This window comes from Python bivittatus, unplaced genomic scaffold (genome assembly GCF_059951505.1).
Source record: "Python bivittatus isolate LINGU-HERP-01145 unplaced genomic scaffold, Pbiv_v1 ctg000020_np1212, whole genome shotgun sequence".
NCBI lineage: Eukaryota > Metazoa > Chordata > Lepidosauria > Squamata > Pythonidae > Python > Python bivittatus.
Genome location: NW_028277030.1, coordinates 69,127,888 through 69,153,194, shown reverse-complemented (window position 1 = coordinate 69,153,194; position 25,307 = coordinate 69,127,888). Strand labels below are relative to the sequence as shown.

The 25,307-nt window shown below is 38.9% G+C and overlaps 1 protein-coding gene across 2 annotated transcripts in view; it reads left to right on the top strand.

Annotated features, from left to right (window-relative positions):
• Positions 1-5,416: 5,416 nt before the first annotated feature.
• The window catches only part of MED23 (mediator complex subunit 23), a 53,503-nt gene continuing 33,612 nt past the window's right edge, over positions 5,417-25,307 (top strand). Inside the window, exons 1-11 of one of the 2 annotated variants that reach the window (XM_088140772.1) lie at positions 5,417-5,584; positions 7,117-7,148; positions 7,249-7,336; positions 7,812-7,936; positions 8,083-8,194; positions 9,221-9,319; positions 10,133-10,234; positions 15,349-15,418; positions 18,712-18,824; positions 20,685-20,780; positions 21,430-21,447. In XM_088140772.1, coding sequence (XP_087996898.1) covers positions 5,534-5,584; positions 7,117-7,148; positions 7,249-7,336; positions 7,812-7,936; positions 8,083-8,194; positions 9,221-9,319; positions 10,133-10,234; positions 15,349-15,418; positions 18,712-18,824; positions 20,685-20,780; positions 21,430-21,447 — 906 coding nt within the window. In that variant the 5' untranslated portion in view covers positions 5,417-5,533. The remainder of the gene's footprint in view (positions 5,585-7,116; positions 7,149-7,248; positions 7,337-7,811; positions 7,937-8,082; positions 8,195-9,220; positions 9,320-10,132; positions 10,235-15,348; positions 15,419-18,711; positions 18,825-20,684; positions 20,781-21,429; positions 21,448-25,307) is intronic. The other variant, XM_088140776.1, reaches the window with a different exon arrangement.

Genomic DNA, 25,307 nt, shown 5'->3' with positions numbered 1-25,307 from the left:
ACCAGAGGTGGCAGGAGAAGGGGGGAGAGGAGGATGGGAAGGGGTTTCTGGAGTATCAGTACCCAAAAGACCTGCTTCCCCCATGGAGTGGCAGCCACTTTCCTTGGTTCTGTTCTCGGGGGGCAGGAAAGGGAGGGAAAGGATATTCCCCCCCCCCATGGCATAGTAAACTCTGCCTGCAGACCCTGGGAGGAGATTGAATGTAGGGGTGCTGGTTGAAAAGTTGTTTCCCCCACTTCTTTTCCTATGGAAAGTGGCTCTTCATTCTTCCTCGCCTGCCACCCATGACAAGAGAAGTGACAGGGAGAGATGGGGTTCTCCTCCCTTCCCCAGCTTCTCTTGTCATGGGTGGCAGAAGAAATAGGAGGAAAAGGTGCAGAGTGGGGAGAGAAGCAGCAGAGGTGGTTCCTCTGGTTCCAGTCCTCTGATACGGAAGGATCATGGTGGGATTAGAGAAGAAACAGCAAAAGGGTCTTCTGCTACCAGTCATTGGCCCCAGAGAAGGCATTACCTAACCTGCCCATCTCCTCCCCTCCCCACTTCTGAGGACAGAGCCCCAATTCTGTTTTGTTTCCACAGCACAATAGAGGTAGGAGGAGCAGTTAGTGTTTCTTTAATCCAGCGCTATTCTGCTGGCTCCTGTACTGTTGTGTGCAGAGTATGACTTCTGGAATTCTTTCCAACATTTTTACCAGCAGCGGCCAATGGAGATTCTGGATTTTCTTCTGCGTAACTAAGTCACATATTGCACATCTATCTGTTTGTTTCTACTGTCCCCTTTTGTTGCATCTGTGTATGCATGCAATGGAAAACAAGGTGTGCTGCACACTGTAAGAGATTGTGCTGAGGCTAAAAAAGAGCGGTATCCGCAAGTGCAGCCAGCAGATGAAAAATGCTATTACTGAATTATCATATAAACACCTAGTCCGTCTTGCAAATATTCCAGGAAAAAGAGATTCCAAAGGTTTAAAGAGATGAACTCACTAATCAATGATGGCTGGAGAATTCCTATCTCATACTTCAAGGTTCTGTACTTTGTCTCCTCATTCTTGGCATTAAAACTTACATAGTGGAGAAAATAAATCTAACAAACAAAATGGAGGCTGCACCCTTTCTCCTCCATGTTTTTTGAACATGACCAGGGTCAAACCCAACTCTGCTGTTTGCCTAATCCTATCAGACCAAAACTGATCATCCCTGCCATCAGACAAAGCCCCCTATGATCCCATCTAAACTAAAAAATAGAAGCCTCTTCACTAGCTCACAGTACAACCCAAGGGCAGCCCCAACAAAGGTATTGCAACATAGACACCCTAATCTTCCTGATTACCCTCAATCAGCCTGATCTCAACATCCCATCTCCTTTAATAATGAACTTCTGCTCCTCTTCTGAAAGGACCACCTTGTCTAACAGGAGAAATAATCCCAGGTACACTGACAAGGACCTGCCTAGCTTCCCCAAAACTGGCCAACAACCCAGATTTATTTATTTATTTATTTATTTATATTTCAAATTCAAATTTAGATACCACACATCTCACAAAAAGATCGTGGATTTCCAGCCTTGTAGCCAACTTCTATATAAAAAAAATTGTTTTTCCATTGTTTGGGGTCCCTCTTTCTTGTAAAACAGGCACCCAACAATCACTGCAATAAACATGGTTCTTCTCCTCAGTGCTGTGCTCCATACTTCTGAACTTTCCACTGCACTTATTAAAGAGAGTTTGTGCTAATCTTTCTTCTTTATGTTCTGCAGTTAAGCTCTCAAAACATATGCTTTGTTCTGGGTGAGGTGATCAAGAGGGGAGAGGGCCATTCAATGGAGCAGTTGACAACATTTGGAGCTGCTGCCCAGGACTTCTCATGTAAGGGTTGCCTTGGATAAATTTTTGAGGAATGCTTTTCTCTGCAGGCCTCAGCCTAGTCCATTTTCAAACTCAGTCTTCTTTGGCTGACTTCTTCCCCATACGCACACCAATTTAACCTGTTCTTCTGCTCACTTTTTAGAATTATTCTATTATTTTTTTTTAAAAAAAAAGAACAACCACTTTACTGTTATTTTTGTCATAGTTTTCATTTTATTTCCTCAGTAGTTAAGTCTTATTGAATTTTTTTAAAGAGGATCAATGGCAACCTACCCCCCTCCAGGCAAACTGCACTACATATCCTATCACTCAGCCCAACTAAACAGGGATTATTATGGGAGTTGTAATTCAACATGTCTAGAGCGTGCCAGGTTGGAAAAGACTGATGGATGTAAAAGTGCAGGGTGGCTCAAGGCTCCACCCTCTGCCCACTTCTTTATAACATCTACATGAAGCCACTGGGAGAGGTCATTTGCCAGCATGAAGTGTGGAATCATCACTACACTAATATTCAGTTGCATCTCTCTGTCTCTGGCTGAGCAAGTGAGGCTGTTGAGGTTCTGTCCCAGTATCTGGAGGCTGTGGGGGTCTGAATGGGGAAGAACATGCTGCAGTTCAACTCTGCCAAGACTGAGTGCCTTTTGGGTTTTGGGTCCCCTGGAAGTCGGAACTGAAGATTTTCCATCTTTGGTTCTGGACAGATTGCACTCCCCCACTCAGACCTAATGCATAATATGGTTCTCCTGAACTTTCAGCTCCTGCTGACAGAGCAGGTGGCAGCTGTGGCCAGGATGGCCTTTGTACAACTTTTTCTTGTGCCTGTTTTTGGATCAGGAGGCCCTGTCACTCATGCCCTAGTCGCTGCACTACTGCCACATGCTCTACATGGGGGTGCCCTTGAAGACCATCTGGAAGCTACAACTGGTCCAGATTGCAGCAGTGGAGGTAGTTATAGGCACACCTTGATACATCGATATAGCACCACTACTCTGTGAGCTGCATTATCTTCCTATAGGCTTCAGCAAGGTGCTTGTTGTCACCTATAAAGGCCTACATGGCAGGATTTCCTCTACCGAATTATATCTGCCCATTCCATATGATCCAAAAAGGTGGGCATGCTTCAGGTCCCTCCCCTAAAACAATCCCATCTGATGGGACCCAGAAGGCATGCCTTTTCCATTGTGGTCCCTGCCCTCTGGAACAGTCTCCTCCCTGACATATGGTTGGTCCAAATCCTTCAGAAAAAAACAGTAAAAATTAAATTGGAAATGAAATCACAATTTTTTTTACTAGGCATAATTCCAGAACATATTAACAAGAAACATCATAATGTACTGACATACATGCTCACAGCTGCAAGAATAAACTTTGCCCAACACTGGAAGAAAGATACAACATCAATGATATCGTGTTGGAACTTAAACTTTGAGAGTACGCAGCAATGGAAAACTGACAGCATTGATTGGAACAGTATTCCACAACAGAACTTTAATCAAATTCAAGCAAGAATGGTTTCCATACACACAATACATCATGCAGCAAGGAAAACATAAACACAGATAAACACTGACAGTATGGTTTCTAAGGGGGTCTAAAATGTTTATAAATACAGCAAATTGGTATAAAGAAGGAGGAAGTTAGAAATCTAATATTATCTACCTTTCCAAGGAGCTCCTTTTTTTTCTTTTTAATATTTATAAACAATACAGCGGAGACCTTAGTATTAAGCATTAAGTTCAAAGACAGAAACCTTTTTTTTTATATTATACAATAATTTAATGCATTTTGCAATTGTCTATCCATGCCATACTGAGCTTTAATTGTACAATTCAAGCAACCTTGTTTATCAACATTTTAGAAATTACTAACATTGATATAAACTTTTTTCTATCTTTAAAGGTTTAACTTATCTAAACTGTCATAGTGCTAACAATGTTTAGTTTACATTGCCTAAATACCACTCTACCTGACTAATATCTGCATTTTATAATGTATTATTCACATCTTGTAATGCAATAAAACAATTACTTGGGGAAAAAAGGAAAACAGTAAATACTTGGCTTTTCCTCAAGTCTTTGGGGCTGGGGTGATTGGAGTTCCCATCTGGAAGGGGGTATTTTATTTATTTATTCATTCATTCATTCAATTACATGGCTGCCCATCTCAAACAGATGACACCAGGTAGCTAACAGAGAATAAAAACAAGATAAAAACATCATAAAAAGTAATAAATAACACACGCAGGAGCTGAGATAAAACCAACAAACACTGTCAACATAACCAAGATATGGGCTCAGCCACACAACCCAGGTCCCAGAGTTGGTAACAAAACCCCAGGTTTTTAAGGTCTTATGGAAAGTCAATAAGGTCAAGGAAAGTCTAATCTCTGGGTGGATGACACTCCAAAGGGCTGGCACCTCAACAGAAAAGGCTTTCTTCTGGGAACCCACCAGATTGCACTCCCTAACAGACAGGACCCAGAGCATGCCTCTCTTGCTGGATCTCATAGGACAGGTAAATACAATTGGAAAGAGACCGTCCTGCAAGTAACCTGGCCGCATGCTATGAATGTTTCTGGTCGCTTACTACTGTCTTGGATTTTAACTGAACTGAATTTGCTTATGCTGTTTTGATTATGGTACACTGTATATTGCCCAGGGTTGCAATGTTCAAGTTGGGTGACCGTATAAATTCTTTACATAAATAGGTAAGCCATCGAGATCCCCACCCTAAGGGGAATTTCTCCAAATTTGGTATTACTGAAAAACACTGTAACATGGGGTTTGTGATATGAACCCCTCCCCCCCCCCCCCCCCCGCACAGACACACACACAGAGTACATGCACTTTGACTCCCCCTTATGAATAAGTGTTGACTTGCCCGGGCAAAATGGGAGTGCTGTCAAAACTCACTCAAGGTATTTTTTGATTTACCCAGGTACAGTGGGAGTCCGTTTTGATAATGCTCCCATTTTGCCTGCAGAAATCCGATCACGTTGAGAAAACCTTTGTGACTCTCTCTAAACTGCTCCAAATTCCACCCACGCTCATCGCAATTGCCGACATATGTCAGAGAACATTAGGCTAAAGTACACTTGCAGAGTCTGTGCAATTATGACTTGTGTGAACCCAAGCGGTGGTTCAATACGTTGCAGGCCTATCGGCAGCTTAAACATTTGGATTCGGCCACCAAATTAAGCTGTGGGGATCGCTGCTCGTTTTTGTTATTTAAAAAAAAAAAATCGGAGAAGAGAAACAAAGGATGGAGACAGTCCTGATGTGTGTTGTGCAAACACAGTCACAGGATCGGGGTGCAATCCGACATGCTTTTCCTTGGTGAACTGAGGAGCTCGCAAATTCCTCCGCTCAGAGACGCCTTGTCGTCCGAGCTCTGCGCTTCACGGAACTTTCGCGCAAGCAAGAAAGCGGGAGCCCCGGGCCTCCATTTCATTCCGTTCTGTTGCTGCAATAGCTGCTGCTCCTGCAGCAGCATTCCACGCCCCCCATCCAGCAGCAGCAGCAGCAACCGCCCCACCACCCGCGACCCGGATGCGAAAGGCGCCGCCTTCCGGAGCACTCCCGGGGAGGGGAGCGGCGTGCAGAGATCGTGTTGCTTCTTCTTCCGCCCGGCTCGTGGTGGGATAAAGAGGGCGGCCTTGGGGTCGCACCATGGCGGTCCCAATGGAGACGCAGTTGCAAAGCATCTTCGAAGAGGTGGTGGTGAGTCTCGTCACCACCTTCACCACCAAACAATGGCCGCCGCCTGAAGGCCGAGCCGGGGATGCGGCGGGGGGCGGGACGCGGGGCTGTGGATGTCAGAGAGAGAGAGAGAGAGAGAGAGCTGCGCGCGAGAGAGAACCATTCGCTTTAACCTTGCAAAAGGCAGCGGGTGGAGGAATCAAAGCGGGGAGATGAGGCGAGGAAGAAGAAGATAAGGAGCTGGAGCAGCAACTCGTCCTTACGCTTCTTGTCTCCATGGGACGGAGGGCAGTGGAGCTTTGAATAGTCACACTGTTAAGGCAACCGCAGGAGTCCTACCGCACCTCACCCCAAACTTCCCCGACTCCCGCACGGACTAGGTGCTTCTGGGGAAATGAACGCCAGCCTCTGAAACATACCTAGCCCTCGCTGCTTCTCCGCTAAGAAGACAAGCCGCCTCTCGTAGGGCTTCCATGTCACCCTCAGGATTAATAGTTACTGTCGATGGTCTTATTCGCCGTGGATTAGCCAGGCTCCTATTAAAGGTGGATGAGGATAACCTTTGTTTGCAAAGTGACGGCTGTACTGCCTTTGGCTAGTCTGAATCTTCTGGTTCTAAAACTATGAGAGATGGAGAAAGCTTTGCTCGGTGCAGTACATCGCTTTACACACCACTGTCTTGCCCCATTCATTGCTCTTCCAGATTAAATAGTTCCCAATAGTGTAAATTTCTTCCTCATAAGGGAATTGCTTCATCCCTGCCCTTTCCAGTTAAATCTCATTCTTTTTGGAGATGTTGGGCAAGTACTTACAGTCAGTCCAATATCGGCAGGACTATTTTTGCTTGCTTTCTTAATGACCCCCCAAAATGGACATTGTATTTTCTATAGTCAGTGTGCTTAGAATACATAGTGTTATATTGTATAGACAGATCCTGGGGCAGGGTGTCAATAGGCAGCCCTTGTTTGTGTTTGGTTCCCCCACTTCCCTGCAGCAGTTTCCCTGTACTATTTCTTCAGGGAATAGTAGTATTGAATTTTCTAAATTGGCCTATTGTCCTCAGATAGGTTAGAAGACATGATTCTAGCATTCATTTATCAGTCAAGTCAGTTTCTGTAGCTCAGGTTGCAGGACTTCCTCTATCTCGGGTAGTAAAATGTCTCAGACCAGCTGTGCACTAGGTCAGTATTTTTATCAACTACCCCTCCATACCACAAAGCTTTTCTTTTCTGACTACCAGCTTAGACCACCGGTTGATACTTGAAGTTTGGATTTATTTATTTATTTGTTTGTTTGTTTGTTTGTTTATTTATTTATTTGCTCCGTGCTTATCTTTTTAGACCACCGGTTGATACTTGAAGTTTGGATTTATTTATTTATTTATTTATTTATTTATTTATTTATTTATTTGCTCCGTGCTTATCTTTTTCCACTTGTTTACAGTGAACCTTATTAAAGTGTGTATACATACAGGGGAATTTGGAGTAAAGTTGACCTAAAATAAAAGCCAATTTGTTTTTAGAGAGAATGATACATTTTTTTTTCTTTTATAGAAAACAGAGGTCATAGAGGAAGCTTTTCCTGGGTAAGTGTGATTTAACTATTTCCTAGTATAATTGTAGAGATTCTGTTGTAGTTACTAGTGATAGAATACTTTATAAATAATTTGGCTTTACTTGTATTAGCATGTTTATGGATACACCAGAAGATGAGCGAACTAAATTAATCAGCTGTTTGAGTGCCTTTCGACAGTTCTGGAGCAATCTTTCCCAGGTGAGTATTTTATTTGTTGCTTATACTTTTTTTTAATGACATCCAATTACAATCTGTCCGATCATTTCATAAGTTGACAGATCAGCTTTTCATAATATTCATAACATTTTCTGTCAATAACTTGGCTATCTGTAAGTTCCCTGACAGAGCTTCTAATACTTAAACAGGCAAATTCTGATGAGCAGCTTATGGATAGGATATGTTATCCTTTTCTAAGAGGATTGTCCATCTCTTTTCTACTGTTTCCAGCTTCTGTTTGTATACAGGCCTTTGGGTTTATGTAAGGACTTAAATTATTTCAGCTTGAGAATTTTATCAAAGTAAGAATGGTACAAGCCAGAACTTTCAGTTGTCAATTCTTGCATTGAGATTGTATTGCTTGTAGGAAGTTTTTATCAACATAAACCTTTCTACTGTTAGTTTTCATCAGACTGTGAAGTGGTCATTGAATATATGTTAATTTCTTATTTTACAGGAGTCTCATGAACAGTGTGTTCAGTGGATTGTAAGGTTCATACATAGTCAACATAGTCCTAAGAGAATTTCTTTTCTATATGACTGTTTAGCAATGGCTGTGGAGACTGGATTACTGCCACCCAGGTACGTTTCTTTCAGATAAACTGAAATAATGCAATGGAGAATTTGTTATAGGAGATCAGTTGCTTAAAGCTAATAATAATAATAATAATACATGACATCAGCTTAGAAAATATATGACTCCTTGTTTTTTTCTTGAATTTTTCTAGAATGGTTTGTGAATCTCTGCTGAATTCTGACAATCTGGAATGGGAAAGGACACAGCTTTGGTCTCTGACATTTAAGCTTGTTCAAAAAATAATTGGTGGTGTAGACTACAAGGTAATAACTATTTGTTTTACAATGCAGCATTAATACCTTCCTTATATTTTTATCTGGGTGTATACTTAAATTTATTTATTTATTTATTTATTTTTAAGATTTATAAGGCTGCCCAACTCAAACAGTGTGACTCTGGGTAGCATACAGCATAAGGAACAAACAATAAACCACCCCTACCCCCATATAACATTAAACATATACAATATATAATATAAAATATAAAATTAAATGCCTATCATAAAGATAGGAGATAGGTCTATAGTTTAAGTTTACTCCAATATAGGTTATAATCATCTATGGGTTACAACATAGGCTGTAATAAATTCAGTAGTAGAATGGGAGGGGCCTTAATTACTTGCTCCACTGATTGTATTATTTTAGCTGATGTTACAATCTAGATCAGTCAACAGTACAAGTATTTCTAGTTGTAAGGGTTCATACGAGAATATCTCAGATGGATTGGAACATCCATTGTCCTTCTCATCCATTTCCTTCACTCACTGTTACATGATTATATGCCATGCGTGCATATCTGATCTATAGGACCAGATATAAAAGGACTTTTGGAGTCTTGGGTTGGGGTCATGGCACAGCCATTAGCGATAAACGGAGGTATCAAATACAGGAAGTACTCTGTCATCTGTCTTGATTCCACTTCATCAGGAAGACCACTGCTCAGCAGTTTGCTTCTGTACATAGTTCTCCTAAATTACATCAGGGAAGCAGCATATAACTTCTAACTAGAAAGAGAGCTGAATAACATCTAAGTCACTTGAAGAATCTATGCAGATGTTTTTTTGTGTGTGTTTTTTTAAAGAAGTGGCAAATCAGGCAGCACAATTTGAATGAAAAAGCTTATGTATTACCCTCTAGATGCAGTAGAATGACAGGCATAAAATGTTTTTGTACAATTTGATATTAGTGTTGTAATTTTAATTTATTAATTTTATGCGAAATTAAAAGGTGAATTTTGAATTTTACATTTTTCTCATAATTTTCTTATGTAACTTGATCTGTATGTTGTAGGGTGTACGAGACCTTTTGAAGGGTATCCTAGAGAAAATCCTAACTATTCCTAACACCGTGAGCTCTGCTGTTGTGCAGCAACTATTAGCAGCAAGAGAGGTAAGCATATAAAATGGAGAAAATTAGACCTGAGTGGTTAGCTGTTTTCCAATCTAATAGTTCAAAGTTTATATTTAAATTTTGCAAAAAGAGAGAGAACTAAGAAACATTTGAGACTTTTCTGCTAATGAAAGTTCTTTTGTAATTTGCAGAATATATCTGGAGGTATTAATAGCACTCTTAGGTAGATGTCGCTTCTTTGAGATACTCAGCATAGGCAGTTCTTTACTTAAAGTGGTCTATTTACAGATGCTAAAAATATGTGGATTGTAATATTTAAATTTAGTTTGCTTTGCTGCTTTTGTGTTATGTCCTAAAGCAAAGAACTATTCTTTATTCTCCAGTATTCCTGAAAATATTTAATGTTTTCAAATGTAATATTTTCATTGCATTTACGATGTATTTTACTTTACTCTGAAACATGCACAATTTAAATAAGGCTCAGCATATTTTGAGCATAATTTTAAAAACTGAATATATATTTATTTAATTTCAGTATGATAGGAAATCTTATCTCGTAGCAAATAGCCTCATAGTTGAAATAGGACCACTGAGAAACAAGAACATGACTGTAGGAACCCACAGGATCTTCAGAAATAGGCAAAGGTTTGGGAGGTAGACCTTCTCCAGTGAATACAAAATATCTAACAATTTTTTAAAAAAATATCTGGAACTTAGAGGAATAAAATGGAAGTATTTCTGAAAGAAGACATGGGAAGCTGACTAGAGCTCTGGACAGGATTTCACACTGCACCATTTCATTTGTTGGTTTTATAAACGTAACTCTTCTCTGGTTTGTTGGTTTTTCCTTAGGTTGTTGCATATATTTTGGAAAGGAATGCATGCTTATTGCCTGCTTACTTTGCAGTCACAGAAATCCGAAAGTTGTATCCTGAAGGAAAACTTCCTCACTGGGTAAGACTTGATGTTTAAAAAAACAAAACAAAACAATATTTTGACCTTAGGAAGCAAAGCAGATGTCTCAAGAGCGATGGTCCTTTGTAAAACTGGCGCTTAAGGCATAACAGATCTCTGTATATTGTATGATATCCTGTATGGTCAGTTTGTGCCTTTTAAACTCTAGATCACTATAAGTCATTTTGATTCCTTGTGAAATCACAAGAATTTGTTGTATCACTCTTCCGGTAATTGAAATGACTATCTAGTCATATTGACAGTCCAGCGAAATTTATTGGTCTGCACAACTTTCTAGTAATAGTACAATATCTTTTTTAAAGTTATTATTGTTCTATTATTATATGAAGGAAATTTTTAATACAAATAAAAGTTTAAAAGAATATAAAAATAGGCAATATAGATAAGAGAGCCAGTTTGGTATAATGGTTAAGATATCAGGCTAGAAACTGGGAGACCATGAGTTCTAGTCCCACCTTGGGGACAAAGCCAGCTAGGTGACCTTCGGCAGTCACTCTCTCTCAGCCCTAGGAAGAAGGCAATGGCAAACCACTTCTGAAATCTTGCCAAGAAAACTGCGCAGGCTTGTTCACATAGTCACCAGTTGTCAACACGGACTCAAAGGCACAACAAAAGAAAAAAGAAAACAGATAAACAACCTAAAAATAAAAGATAGGTGGATACCCAACAGATCTAAAAATAACATATCATTAACATGGTCTAATACAGTGTTCCTTAAAGTATGGTCCTAGGACCCCTGAGGGTCCCCCAAGACCCACTTGGGTCTGCAGAATAAAAAATATTTGCCAGCCTATGTTGAAAAATAATACAGTATTAAAATCCCATGAAACAATCATGAGAAACAACAGCAGCAAATGCATCAATTTTAATTTTTAATATGGTAAGTGTTCATAAATGTAACCCATACAGACAAGGTCTTTTGGGATCCTTCATAATTTTTAAAACTGGGAAGGGGTCCTGAGAGAAAAAAGTTTAAGAAACACTGCTCTAGTACATCATTAAGACCTTATGATACTATAAGACATTTTATATCCATTTTCGAATCAAAGTATGTCTCTATAAAACTTCAAAGGTTAACACAATTGAAGTCATTAAAAAAGGAGAGAAAAAGAGAAACTAGAAATAAGTTAGAATGTAAATTCTAAAACTCAGGTTGTGGATGTGGCATAAATCCATGTATAAAATTGTAAAATTAAATAGAATTTAATTGTATATCAGATTTACTTTTAAATACTTTTATTCTAGACGTCAAAACATACTTCCACAGTTTGGTTAGCAGTTCTTCCAAATAGAAATCAAAGATCTTCTTCAGTATCAAGCATGTGAAGTCCTTGCAACTGTTAATATATACAATGCCAATTTGATACATTTTGAAGGAATATACTTTAGTGAAGTTCAATAAAAATATCTCGGGATGGAATGGGTTTACAAATTTCAGAATTTTTTAATAGTTTGAAATAGAAAATTTAGTCTTGGTAGAATATTCGTTTTAACTTCTGCAATTCTTTTTAACCAAGACTAATTTAATTTCTTTCATCTTGAAATTTCTGTTATATGTTTCCAATTTGATAATTATTCTGGAATAGAATTTTATTGTTTTTTGCCAAAATGATTCCTAAATATTTGATCTTTTTAGCAGTAGTAATAAAGCCTGTTAATCAGTACACAAATTATTGTTCATCCTCTGTCAAATTCCATGTCAGCACTTGAGTTTCCTCTTTACGGATTTCTGTATCCTGACACCAAGCCATGTTGTTGTATATGTTCCATCAGCATTATTAAGGAGACTCTGGGCTGAGTGATTGTTAGTATAATGTCATCAACAAATAATTTCAATTTGTTGTTCTTGTGCAGATAATTTGACTCCTGAGATTCTTTTTTTTTTTAATGTATTTGAATTGGCAGTGCTTCTAATACTAATAAAAATAAAGGAGAGAGAAAATCCTTGGTTTGTTCCCTTCAATATAGTGCATTACTGAGAAGTAAGACCATTTACAACAATTTTAACTTTTTGTTCTTTAGAAATACTCTGTATCCATGTTAAAAAATTAGGATTTAAGCCTATTTATTTTAAGAGCTGCAACCCAAAAGGTCCATTCCAAATTGTCAAAGGCTAAAAATAAATCATGGCCATTTTTTGTTATTTCTGATTTATCAATAACATTTAAAATACTTCTGATATTATTTCTAATATATTTCTTCACTTGATCAGGATGTATCATGTTAATCAGAAAGCCTGTTAGCAAGGATTGCTGTAAAGAGTTCATAATCCACATTCAGTAAAGAGATGGGTCTACAGTGGGGCAAAAAAGTATTTAGTCAGCCACCAGTTGTGCAAGTTCTCCCACTTAAAAAGATGAGAGAGGCCTGTAATTTTCATCATAGGTATACCTCAACTAGGAGAGACAAAATGAGAAAAAAAATCCAGAAAATCACATTGTCTGATTTTTAAAGAATTTATTTGCAAATCATGGTGGAAAATAAGTATTTAGTCAATATCAAAAGTTCATCTCAATACTTTGTTATATATCCTTTGTTGGCAATGACAGAGGTCAAACATTTTCTGTAAGTCTTCACAAGGTTTTCACACACTGTTGCTGGTATTTTGGCCCATTCCTCCATGCAGATCCTTAGAGCAGTGATGTTTTGGGGCTGTCACTGGGTAACACGGACTTTCAACTCCCTCCAAAGGTTTTCCATGGGGTTGAGATCTGGAGACTGGCTAGGCCACTCCAGGACCTTGAAATGCTTCTTACGAAGCCACTCCTTCGTTGCCTGGGCGGTGTGTTTGGGATCATTGTCATGCTGAAAGACCCAGTCATGTTTCATCTTCAATGCCCTTGCTGATGGAAGGAGGTGTTCACTCAAAATCTCACGATACATGGCCCCATTCATTCTTTCCTTTACACGGATCAGTCCTGGTCCCTTTGCAGAAAAACAGCCCCAAAGCATGATGTTTCCACCCCCATGCTTCACAGTAGGTATGGTGTTCTTTGGATGCAACTCAGCATTCTCTCTCCTCCAAACACGACAAGTTGAGTTTAGACCAAAACGTTCTACTTTGGTTTCCTCTGACCATATGACATTCTCCCAATCCTCTTCTGGATCATCCAAATGCTCTCTAGCAAACTTCAGATGGGCCCGGACATGTACTGGCTTAAGCAGGGGGACACATCTGGCACTGCAGGATTTGAGTCCCTGGCGGTGTAGTGTGTTACTGATGGTAGCCTTTGTTACTTTGGTCCCAGCTCTCTGCAGGTCATTCACTAGGTCCCCCCGTGTGGTTCTGGGATTTTTGCTCACCATTCTTGTGATCATTTTGACCCCACGGGGTGAGATCTTGCGTGGAGCCCCAGATCAAGGGAGATTATCAGTGGTCTTGTATGTCTTCCATTTTCTAATTATTGCTCCCACAGTTGATTTCTTCACACCAAGCTGCTTGCCTATTGCAGATTCAGTCTTCCGAGCCTGGTGCAGGTCTACAATTTTGTTTCTGTGTCCTTCAACAGCTCTTTGATCTTGGCCATAGTGGAGTTTGGAGTGTGACTGTTTGAAGTTGTGGACAGGTATCTTTTATACTGATAACAAGGTCAAACAGGTGCCATTACTACAGGTAACGAGTGGAGGACAGAGGAGCCTCTTAAAGAGGTAGTTACAGGTCTGTGAGAGCCAGACATCTTGCTTGTTTGTAGGTGACCAAATACTTATTTTCCACCATGATTTGTAAATAAATTCTTTAAAAATCAGACAATATGATTTTCTGGATTTTTTCCCCCATTTTGTCTCTCCTAGTTGAGGTATACCTATGATGAAAATTACAGGCCTCTCTCATCTTTTTAAGTGGGAGAACTTGCACAATTGGTGGCTGACTAAATACTTTTTTGCCCCACTGTATATGCTTCAGGACAAGTTGAATCCTTCTTTATAAATCAAGGAATTAAAATCTTACTTCCATGATGAAGGGAGTCCTTCACATACCTGAATCCCATTCATTACTTAATTACAGTTTTCATCACTATTTCTTGAAAAGTCTTGTAACAGATTGCAGAAATACCATCAGGTCCTGGAATTGTATTCAGTTTTAACTTTTTAATTGCCTTTTTAATTTCATCTTCTGTTATAGGTCAGTTGAGAGCCTCTTTTTGTTGATCTGTAAATTTTTTAGTGAACTGATTGGATGGGGTGCCCATTATTAATGAAAATTTGATAAATTGGAAGGTGCATAATTAATTAGTCTATTTTATGTCATTTGCCTGATGATGGCACCCTGCAAATTATGTCATTTGTACCTTTTATATTGTGGAATCAAAATGCAGGACACAAAGGCAAAATAATCGAGGTTTCACTGCAGTGTTTATTAGGCAGTACGTACTGGAGGGGGACCCCACCAAAGGTTAGTGGGAGGCACTCCCCTGTAGGCAAAATGGATGCCCTGGCATTTATACAGTTCTGCAAGAAAGGGGAAGGGAAAAGAGCACATACGTATATATATTCATATGATGCAGGCATACCTAAATACATATTCATATGATGATGTAGGCATATTTTAATGAGCAGTACTTCTCAAGTTACTTTCCCTGTTCTTGGCCGCTATCTACAAGGACGGAACAACTGCTATCTATAAGGAAAGCAATAGTGTCAGAGGGGAAGAACAAATTGTTCACGGTGCCAGGACGAAGACATCCTCCCTTACGTTGCTATGGGGATGTTTGTGATAAGGGGTTTACAATCAGCCTAGTTCATGTCAGCTTCAAGGGTGCTGCACATTCCTTTATGTTTCAATTTTATTAAGGCGATCCCATTCATCTGAGGCCTCTAAAAACTTCTTTCTTTTACCCAAAGATTCACCCAAAGATATATTTTTCTCATTTTCCTCACAATATCATTTGCGGGGTGATGTTATGCAAATTATGTAAATTGATAGAAATTACCTCATTTGTATAACAAGGTAAATCATTGCACATGAAGTCCACTGCACTGCAGTTTTCATGGTAATTTGCAAGTTGTGATTTCTGGTTTTTGAATTAATCTGTAATTGTGACTAGTGTTTAAATCTTTAAGGCTAGTGTTTTAATATTTTATATGCTTTTTAGTTGTTAGGCAACCTAGTATCAGATTTTGTGGATTCCTTCAGGCCTACAGCAAGGATAAATTCCATCTGTGGTAAGCATTTACTGTATATGTAGCAATTGTACTTGTGGAAACTGAAGAATTAGTTCTCTGTGTTCTATAAAGTTTGAGGGCATTTGGTATGTCTGTTACTACCCGTAGTTACCATTGGTTCCTGAGCTCCAGTAATCTGTCACTTGGTGTCAAACAAAACAGCTCTGTTAACAGAACGGAGGCTACAGATTTGGTCATTGGGCTAAACATGGCATGATAAGTTTTCAAGGACTTATTTATTGCTTTTCTATCCCTCCTTTTCTTTTGAGAGCTCAAAGTAGTGCATATACAGTGGGGCAAAAAAGTATTTAGTCTGCCACCAATTGTGCAGGTTCTCCCACTTAAAAAGATGAGAGAGGCCTGTAATTTTCATCATAGGTATACCTCAACTAGGAGAGACAAAATGAGAAAAAAAATCCAGAAAATCACATTGTCTGATTTTTAAAGAATTTATTTGCAAATCATGGTGGAAAATAAGTATTTGGTCACCTACAAACAAGCAAGATGTCTAGCTCTCACAGACTTATAACTACTTCTTTAAGAGGCTCCTCTGTCCTCCACTCATTACCTGTAGTAATGGCACCTGTTTGACCTTGTTATCAGTATAAAAGACACCTGTCCACAACTTCAAACAGTCACACTCCAAACTCCACTATGGCCAAGACCAAAGAGCTGTTGAAGGACACAGAAACAAAATTGTAGACCTGCACCAGGCTGGGAAGACTGAATCTGCAATAGGCAAGCAGCTTGGTGTGAAGAAATCAACTGTGGGAGCAATAATTAGAAAATGGAAGACATACAAGACCACTGATAATATCCCTTGATCTGGGGCTCCACGCAAGATCTCACCCTGTGGGGTCAAAATGATCACAAGAATGGTGAGCAAAAATCCCAGAACCACACGGGGGGACCTAGTGAATGACCTGCAGAGAGCTGGGACCAAAGTAACAGAGGCTACCATCAGTAACACACTATGCCGCCAGGAACTCAAATCCTGCAGTGCCAGATGTGTCCCCCTGCTTAAGCCAGTATATGTCTGGGCCCATCTGAAGTTTGCTAGAGAGCATTGGATGATCCAGAAGAGGATTGGGAGAATGTCATATGGTCAGATGAAACCAAAGTAGAATGTTTGCGTCTAAACTCAACTTGTCATGTTTGGAGGAGAGAGAATGCTGAGTTGCATCCAAAGAACACCATACCTACTGTGAAGCATGGGGGTGGAAACATCATGCTTTGGGGCTGTTTTTCTGCAAAGGGACCAGGACGACTGATCCGTGTAAAGGAAAGAATGAATGGGGCCATGTATCGTGAGATTTTGAGTGAACACCTCCTTCCATCAGCAAGGGCATTGAAAATGAAACATGGCTGGGTCTTTCAGCATGACAATGATCCCAAACACACCGCCCGGGCAACGAAGGAGTGGCTTCGTAAGAAGCATTTCAAGGTCCTGGAGTGGCCTAGCCAGTCTCCAGATCTCAACCCCATGGAAAACCTTTGGAGGGAGTTGAAAGTCCGTGTTGCCCAGCGACAGCCCCAAAACATCACTGCTCTAGAGGAGATCTGCATGGAGGAATGGGCCAAAATACCAGCAACAGTGTGTGAAAACCTTGTGAAGACTTACAGAAAATGTTTGACCTCTGTCATTGCCAACAAAGGATATATAACAAAGTATTGAGATGAATTTTTGATGTTGACCAAATACTTATTTTCCACCATGATTTGCAAATAAATTCTTTAAAAATCAGACAATGTGATTTTCTGGATTTTTTTTCTCATTTTGTCTCTCCTAGTTGAGGTATACCTATGATGAAAATTACAGGCCTCTCTCATCTTTTTAAGTGGGAGAACATGCACAATTGGTGGCTGACTAAATACTTTTTTGCCCCACTGTAGGGTCTCCTTGAATGTTATCCACCAAGAACTGCCCTGTGAAATAGGTTGAACTAAGAAAGAGTGGCCCAAAGTCATCCAATGAATTCAGTGATCAAGTGAAGCCCAGCACTTTAACCGTTGCACCACACAAATGACTTAGGCAGCGTTTCTTGGGTTTGTAAGAAGCAAGATTTACAGTAATTCTGCTTATCTTGCAGGCCCATAAAGCAGCATAGGAAAGAGGGCTTTGTTCTAGCTTCCTGCTCAGTGGCAGCTGTGGGTAGAGGGCCTTTGCATAGGTCCATCTTGTGTGTCAGTTACATCCCTTCCTGAATGAGGAGGCCTTTCTCACTGTCACTCATGCCGTGGTCACCTCCTGCCTGGGCTATTGCAGTGTGGCCTACATGGGCCTTGAAAATCATTCAGAAGCTGTAGCTGGTCCAACATACAGCTGTGCAAATAGTTAAAGGTACTTCTTGTTTTATCTATGTAATGCTGCTGCTCCACAAGCTGCACTGGTTACCTGTGAGGTTCTGGTGCATTCAGAGCTGGTTGTTATGACCTATAAATTGCTTCAGGCTTAGGCCCTGGTTATCTGTAGGACTTCTTTCCTTGTTTCTGCTGAGCCAGTAAGATCCAGAAGAATTTACATCAGCTGTAAAGGTTGTCATCTTGTGGAACCTAGGAGATGCACCTTCTTGGTGGCTGTGGAACCTTCTTCCTGAGATCTGTATGGCCCCAACCTTGTTGGGCTTTCATTAAGTTGGAAAAACCTGGCTCTTTTTAGGGGGCCCTGGGGTAGGGAATGCTGAATACTCTCTAATGCATTCTTCATTTTATTTTTGAGAGTATATCTCTGCTAATTACCTTACTCTGATGTGTGGCAATTGTTGTCATTGATTTTGTCCTTTGTGTTGTTTTAATGCACTTTTACTAGTTGTTTTAACCCTGTTATGTCAGCTGCCTACAGTTGTACTGTTAATTGAGTCAGCATACAAATTGGGAGGGAGGGAGGGAGGGAGGGAGGAAGTAAGGAAGGAAGGCCTTTGCAAGAGGGCAGGGTTCAATGGTTAGGTCCAATTCCCAAGGCCAAGATAGCATTTCTAGAGAAGATTTGGAATTTGGATTGTATACTTTTGTCTATAAAATGAGAATCAGTAGTAGTAGTAGTAATAATAATAACAACAACAACAACCGGAAAGCTGAAATTTGGTACTCATATAGCTCAGGATAACTTTATTATATAAAATATCTGAAAATGAAACATCTTGACATTCAAAATACCTATAAAGTGCAATCTGCAGCCATCTGTGTGAAGTTTTGCATGTTTATAAAAAAGATAAGTAAAATATCCCAGTTATTGTAACCATTACATTACATTGTGAATTACTCTTTCTTTCTTTGGTATCCAATGCATTCAGGACGATGTAGTCTTCTTCCTGTAGTGAACAACTCTGGTGCTATTTGCAATTCATGGAAGCTGGACCCTACAACACTTCGTTTTCCACTTAAAGGCCTTTTGCCATATGATAAGGTATATGTGCATGTGACATTCATGAATGCTTTGAAATATAACTGCATAGAATAGAAAAGCATATTAGTCCTATTTCAAAAATTCAGTGAAATTTGAGATTTAGCTTGTTAATTGGATGTTTTTGAAAGAAACATTAAACAGGTGGTGTTTTTTTTCTAAACTCTTGGGGGATGCCTCAGACATTGCATTAATCTTGGAAAACAGAGAGATGGTTTCTTCCTTCCTTCCTTCCTTCCTTCCTTCCTTCCTTCCTTCCTTCCTTCCTTCCTTCCTTCCTTCCTTCCTTCCTTCCTTCCTTCCTTCCTTCCTTTCTTTCTTTCTTTCTTTCTTTCTTTCTTTCTTTCTTGTAGAACAGGAGGATAAAGCATCTTGCTGGGCTTAAAATGAGACTTAGAAAGATTTTGACAGCAACAAGATGTCTCAGAGATTCCCTTAAATATATTCAAAGCAAAGGAAACTATTTTAAAAAAGAGTCTTCTCATAATGCAGCAAATCAGGATCAGACTTGGGCATAGTACACACTATATGCAGTATCTCTTCCAATGTTACTTATGATTTAATTTGAAACAGTAAAATGCTGTCTGTGCTCCATCAGGTTTTAGGCAATTCACAACAAGTAACAAAACAATTATTCCAAACCACAGAAATGTAAAATGCAAAACATCAGCGAGAAGAACAGTTCAACAACAATAATTGGGAAAAAAAACCTGCCAGAAGATTATTAACAAGGAGATGAGATGGATTTCCATCAGGAAAAGATTTCAGAGCCACTGAAAAGCCAAATAAAATACAAAACACCTTAGTTCTATTTGGTTACTAAACAGTTATAGCAGCAACTAATTGGATCTACATCTTGAATAAGTCCTGCTTTTATACCAATTAAAGTTCTGTGGATAAATGTACACCTTTCTTTTGACTGTGATCCCTTGCTGTCAATTTTCCAACATAAAACGCTTGGAAAATAAAGCCATAAAGATGGTAAAAGAAATTGGGAATATGACTTCTTGTCCACTAGGGTTAGCCTCAGTGCAAATGAAGAGGCTTTTTTCCAAGTTTTTAAAGCAGTTGAATCTTTTGTAAAGTTCATGCAGCTGTTTCAAAAACTATCCCCAGTAATTTATACGCTGACAAAACTTTTAGCGGGACGGGCAATGAAGCAGAGTGGCTCTGTGCCTGGAGGTACCTGGGAATGTCTTCTGAAGCAGCCATAGGAGCCTTGTAGACATCATGGTCATTTTAATGATTCGAAGAGAGGTTCAGTACTTTATTGAGGCTGAATGCATTGTAAAGCTCCTCTTTCAGATGCTTTGCACAAGTCTAATGTCCCTGGCTATAAATAGATGATTCTGCCAGATGTTGTCTAATATTTGTAATGAATCGTCCTGTCATCTAAAAAAATGAAGCCTGAAATAAGAATCCTGCAGAAAAAGCATTTGAGATAAAAGAGACAGTTTGACATATATCAAAGTTAATGCTTTGCTTCAGCAGTTAGCAGTCTTTTCAGGTCTGCTGTCTACTATCACGTGCTTCTTTGCACGATAGGCTAGACATCCTCCTTGAAAAAAATGTCCAAAGTCTTGTGTAAGATTTCTGCCAATGTCACCCAACAATTTCAGTTTGCTTACAGAAAATCTTGTGAGTTCTCATGCGTGAATGCCTGGATATTGCAAGATTGGATGATCTTATGATGCAGCAGCCAAATGTTAGTGTATGTGTTTGTTTTAGCTGAAGGATTTGCAGAGGCTGTCTGGGGGTATCGCAGGTGCTTTAATGCTCATGGGGGTCCTGTTTGATTTCAGTTTTCAGATTTACTCTGTGCCAATAGGTTGGGATCTGTTTGCTTTTATTCTTGTTTTCAAGGATCTGTTTGAGCCTCAGACTGCCTTGTTGCGGTATGTGCTGGAGCAACCCTATTCCCGAGATATGGTCTGCAATATGCTAGGTCTGAACAAGCAGGTACTGTATTGTGCTGTAACGGCTTTTCCTTCGCGTAGAACCTGCACTTTTCTTTTCTCTTTTTCTTTGCTGTAGCTAACTAAGCAAAACAGTTGAGGATCAGATCGTATTTCCCCCTTCAGTATTATTGCATTAGGTTAATTGGACACAATTACTTCCGTTACTTACATATGGCTTTAAAGATTTCTAAATTGAAAGATAGTTTTTTTTTTTTTTTTTTTTTAAAGGATATTTTTAGCATTGCTTTTTTTCCCTATAAGGCCAGCCTCAAATATACCCTGGACAGATTTTGTTCTACAGCAGACAAACTTCTCATTTAATATTGATTGACTGATTGATTGACTGATGGGTGGTGGTGATAGATGTATTGCTTAGATGAATAGTCTATAGAATTTGTCTGTTGAATGCCTTGGCATGTTTTCATTACCTTTGTTGGTAATGAATAATCTACTGTTAAGTGATATTTACTTATTTTATTTAAAGTTTTTTATGCTTTTTTTTTTTTTTTTTTGCCTGACCATGTGGGTGGGCTTGGTCTGATTTGGGGTAACTTGAGGCTGGCCTCATAGTCACTGTTTTGTCTTTTCTTTTTTTCTTCCTTTATTTTTGTTCTGTCCTGTCTTGTCCTGCCCATCCTCCAATGCTCTAGACCTTGAACATTGCTCAGGTATGTTCACAACCTTACTGTTGTATTGTGACTAACGATACGCTGGCTGCTTTTTAGCCACTGATTCCAGTTCGAGAATACGCATCTGGCCAGGGCTTGAAATTGGTGGGACCATCACATGCAATGATAAGAACAATTTCCTCTTCAAATAGGAGGTTATGAGATTACCAAAGGACGTTCATAGCCAGTTCAGTACCTGGACAAGATTTATCCATTACTGTCCAATCCTTCCATCGTTATTTTTGTTCAGACTATAAAATGTCTAGAAAAACAAAGTTGGTATGAAAAGATCTGAAAGAAAATTCCCTTTGTTGAATTTAACACCATGTAAGATTTGTAAATAAAAATTCAACTTGACTAGGAAAGGTCATTCTCAGCCTCTGTAATAAATGCCCTCACAAGAAGCTCCAAATGGGCTGAACTAGGTAGAAGAAAAAAGGAGGAAAATTTTGAAAATTTGAAACTTTTACTTACTGTATAGACTTGCCTGTTTGTACACTGAAATATTGGCAATTTCGGTCTGTTTCTAATCTAACTTTATTTTAAGCAAAGTACAATGGCGTTGGTGTTTGCAATACTATAGTGAAGGTTGTGTCAGTGTTTTCATTTTGAAAAAACTCTTTATTTCATGGATTGTGCTTGACCATAACATTTGCTTGAAAATAAAACATTGGTACAGCAGACAAACAAACAAATAAATAAATCCCCACTTCCACAATCTTTGAAGCACTTCCACATGTTATTTTGTCAAAGCCTTCCACTTTATAGCTGAACTTAACATAATGCCATAATCCAGAATCTGAACTGTGTAGTGCTGATTGTGGCAGATTGAGCTGTTGGAACACAACAATCTCTTTCCTATAGAAGGCAAGAAGAAAGTCCTGTTACATGTAGAATATTCCTTCCCTGTATCATGGCTACATAACTGCCGAATTCAGTGAGTTCCCAGTTCACTTCAAAATTATACTGCACATTAAATTCCTTGTGTGCTTAGAGGTTTCATTGTATGACAGCATATCAAATTTTGTAGTGTGGCAAATGTGTTCATTTTTCTATAAAATGATAAAAATCAATTAGAATGGAGAACAAAGTACTAATCAATGGGCCAATTCACCTTTGACAAAGGGACATGCAGTGATGCTAGATTGCTAAACCCATAGATTTTAAGAGGCAGGCAGCATCTTCATGCAAATGAGAAAACTCCCTGAAGGTACATGTCAGTCAATCTGTTGTTATTTTCTGATGGTACCACTCTTCATAAAAAAAAAAAAAAACACACAAAGTGCTTTACAAAAATTAGAATAGCAACATAATTACAATTCATTGCTATTTTCCCCTCTACATTACTTCAGTAGTCAACTGTTATCAGTTCTTTGGTATTTATAAATGCATACTATTCTGTATACTATTTAGATGTAACATCCCATAAAACATATATACATAGCAGACTAACTTATAACATAAAACAGTAATTGATCTGTAGGGTTCACAGATCAGAGTTCATCATACTACAGGTAATCCTTGCTTAATGATAATTTGTTTAACAATGGTTTAAAGTTACGATGGCCTCGGAAAAAGTGCTTTATGACCTGTACTCGCACTTATGACTGTCGCAAACTGTCGCACCACCCCCGCAGCCACGTGATCACAATTTGCGACCTTTTTTACGATGGTTGTTAAGTGAATCACCATAGCCATTAAGTGGATCACATGGTCGTTAAGCAAATTCTGGCAAAAACGTCCACTGGGGAAGCTGGATTCACTTAATGACCACATGATTCACTTAACGACCATTGTAAAAATGGTAGTAAAATTGGGTCCGGTCACATGGTAACTCCCTTAATGACTGCCCTGTTTAATGACCAATTTTCCAGTCCCTATTGTGGTCATTAAGTGAAGACTACCTGTATTTTAATATGCATACCTAATTTTGTTAGCTTTTGTTAAGCTGTATTCTTGCACTTTTAACTTCCCTCTCCGTTAAATAGCTTCCTACAGGAAGGATTTTCTGATGTGATAGAAGAGATAAAAATTACAAAGTCTATTAACCATAAAGATCCTGAGTTTTTCCGTATATGGAATTAAAGCAATCCTCTTTTCCTCCCCTTCTCAGCACATTCAAACCATACTAAGTCCTTAAAGAGGCACAACTCGCCCCCACCCCCGATTGCTTGGGAAAAGGAGGTGAACTTTATATGGAAAAATATTGAGTTCCAAAAGTTTAAACAAGATTTTATTTTTATTTTATTTAATTTATATGTCAAATTTATATCACCGCCCAACTCCCCCACAAGGAGGGACCAGAAATACTGTCTGTATTTCCTTTCTGCTATGTTTATAGTCCCCTGCCTGCTGTCTCCCTCAAATCTTCTTTCAGCTTTACAGTATATTAATGCTTTTGAAATAAAAAGATTTTGTGGGTTAAACTCTTCAAAGCTTTATGGTACTAATTTTAGAAATGAAATTTAATAGTCATCACCTAATGCTCTTTCAATCTACATTGTGAGTTATGAAACACTGAGACTATTGCTTAGTCTAAATTTTCCTAGAGCAAACAATTATAGTCAAGCAGCAAAGCCTGGAATTAATGGTTTTTTAATGGAAATGCTGACAAACTCTGAGTTGTAGGTGTGCTGCCATAATAACAACAGTCTGTGAATTTTTTGTTCATTTGTCAGTGGAAAAGCATGGGAGGATCGTGTGTGACATTTCTTGATGGGAATTCAGAGCTGATGCTGCAAATTATATCAGCTGGGCAATATTCAAATTGTGCAAATCAATGGTTGGTAGATAACCTGCTGGGAAATAGGGATATATTGAGATATCTTTGGTACTTTAGACCTTAGACCACAATATCAGCTGCTTATAGTTTCACCCAAATTGCTTTCTTTTGATATTGCACATTGCTAACAAATCATTAAGTTGAAATACATTAAATATATGAGCCTGCCTGTTCACACTACTCCATGTGCCAAGTGTGTTTTTCACCTGCAGATAAAAGTCTAGGGATATGAAGTAAAATGTAGTATGGCCTATCCGTGTGATCTGTCTTCCTTGATTTTCTTGGGAACAGATTCTGAGGATAAGGCAAACAGTCTAAGCATTATTACAAGAGAATTCTTTTTTTTTAATTTGTGTTTTTGTTTTATATGAGAGTCCTGAGGTATGCTAACAGGAAAAATACTTTTTTCTGGCATTCTCTTTCTGTCACGCATTCAAATAATAATTCTGCCTTTTCCTTGATCTTTTTTTATTTCCAAGGATAATCCCTTTAGAGTTCTGTGTTAGGAAATACTCTCAAAGGACTTCTCCAATATTTGTTTCTGTAATTAAATTATCAAAGTGGCTCTCTTCCCTATTTAGTTGATCTGAATAGGACAGTGATGATTCATTCATATCACCTCTCTTAACAAGATGGGACATTGACTCTTAAGGAACACGCTGTTTGAAAATTGTTTCCTTTGTTTTTTTGCTTTGTTTTTTATTTGTTTTGTTTTTTGAAGTTGAAAAGAGTTTATTTCAAAGTTGTTTCTGTGTATTTCTAGTCCAAACAATAGCCCCAGATCTTATTCCATTTGGACTATATTTATTATGACCATCATCATTTGTATACTGTCCTTTTTCCCAGAGGAGCCCAGGCTCCAACAGATGCCAGGAACAACATCCGAGCTCTCTGTCCAGAAGAGTGCAGTGCTAGGAACAGCTAAGATGCTGCACAGAACCCTCAAACTCCAGGCCTCTGGTAGAGGACCCGAGATTGAGGAAGACACGTATCACCCATAGCGATGAGAGGGGAATTTATTTATTTATTTATTTTAATTATATTAAATTACATTTAATTTAATATAAATAAATTAAAA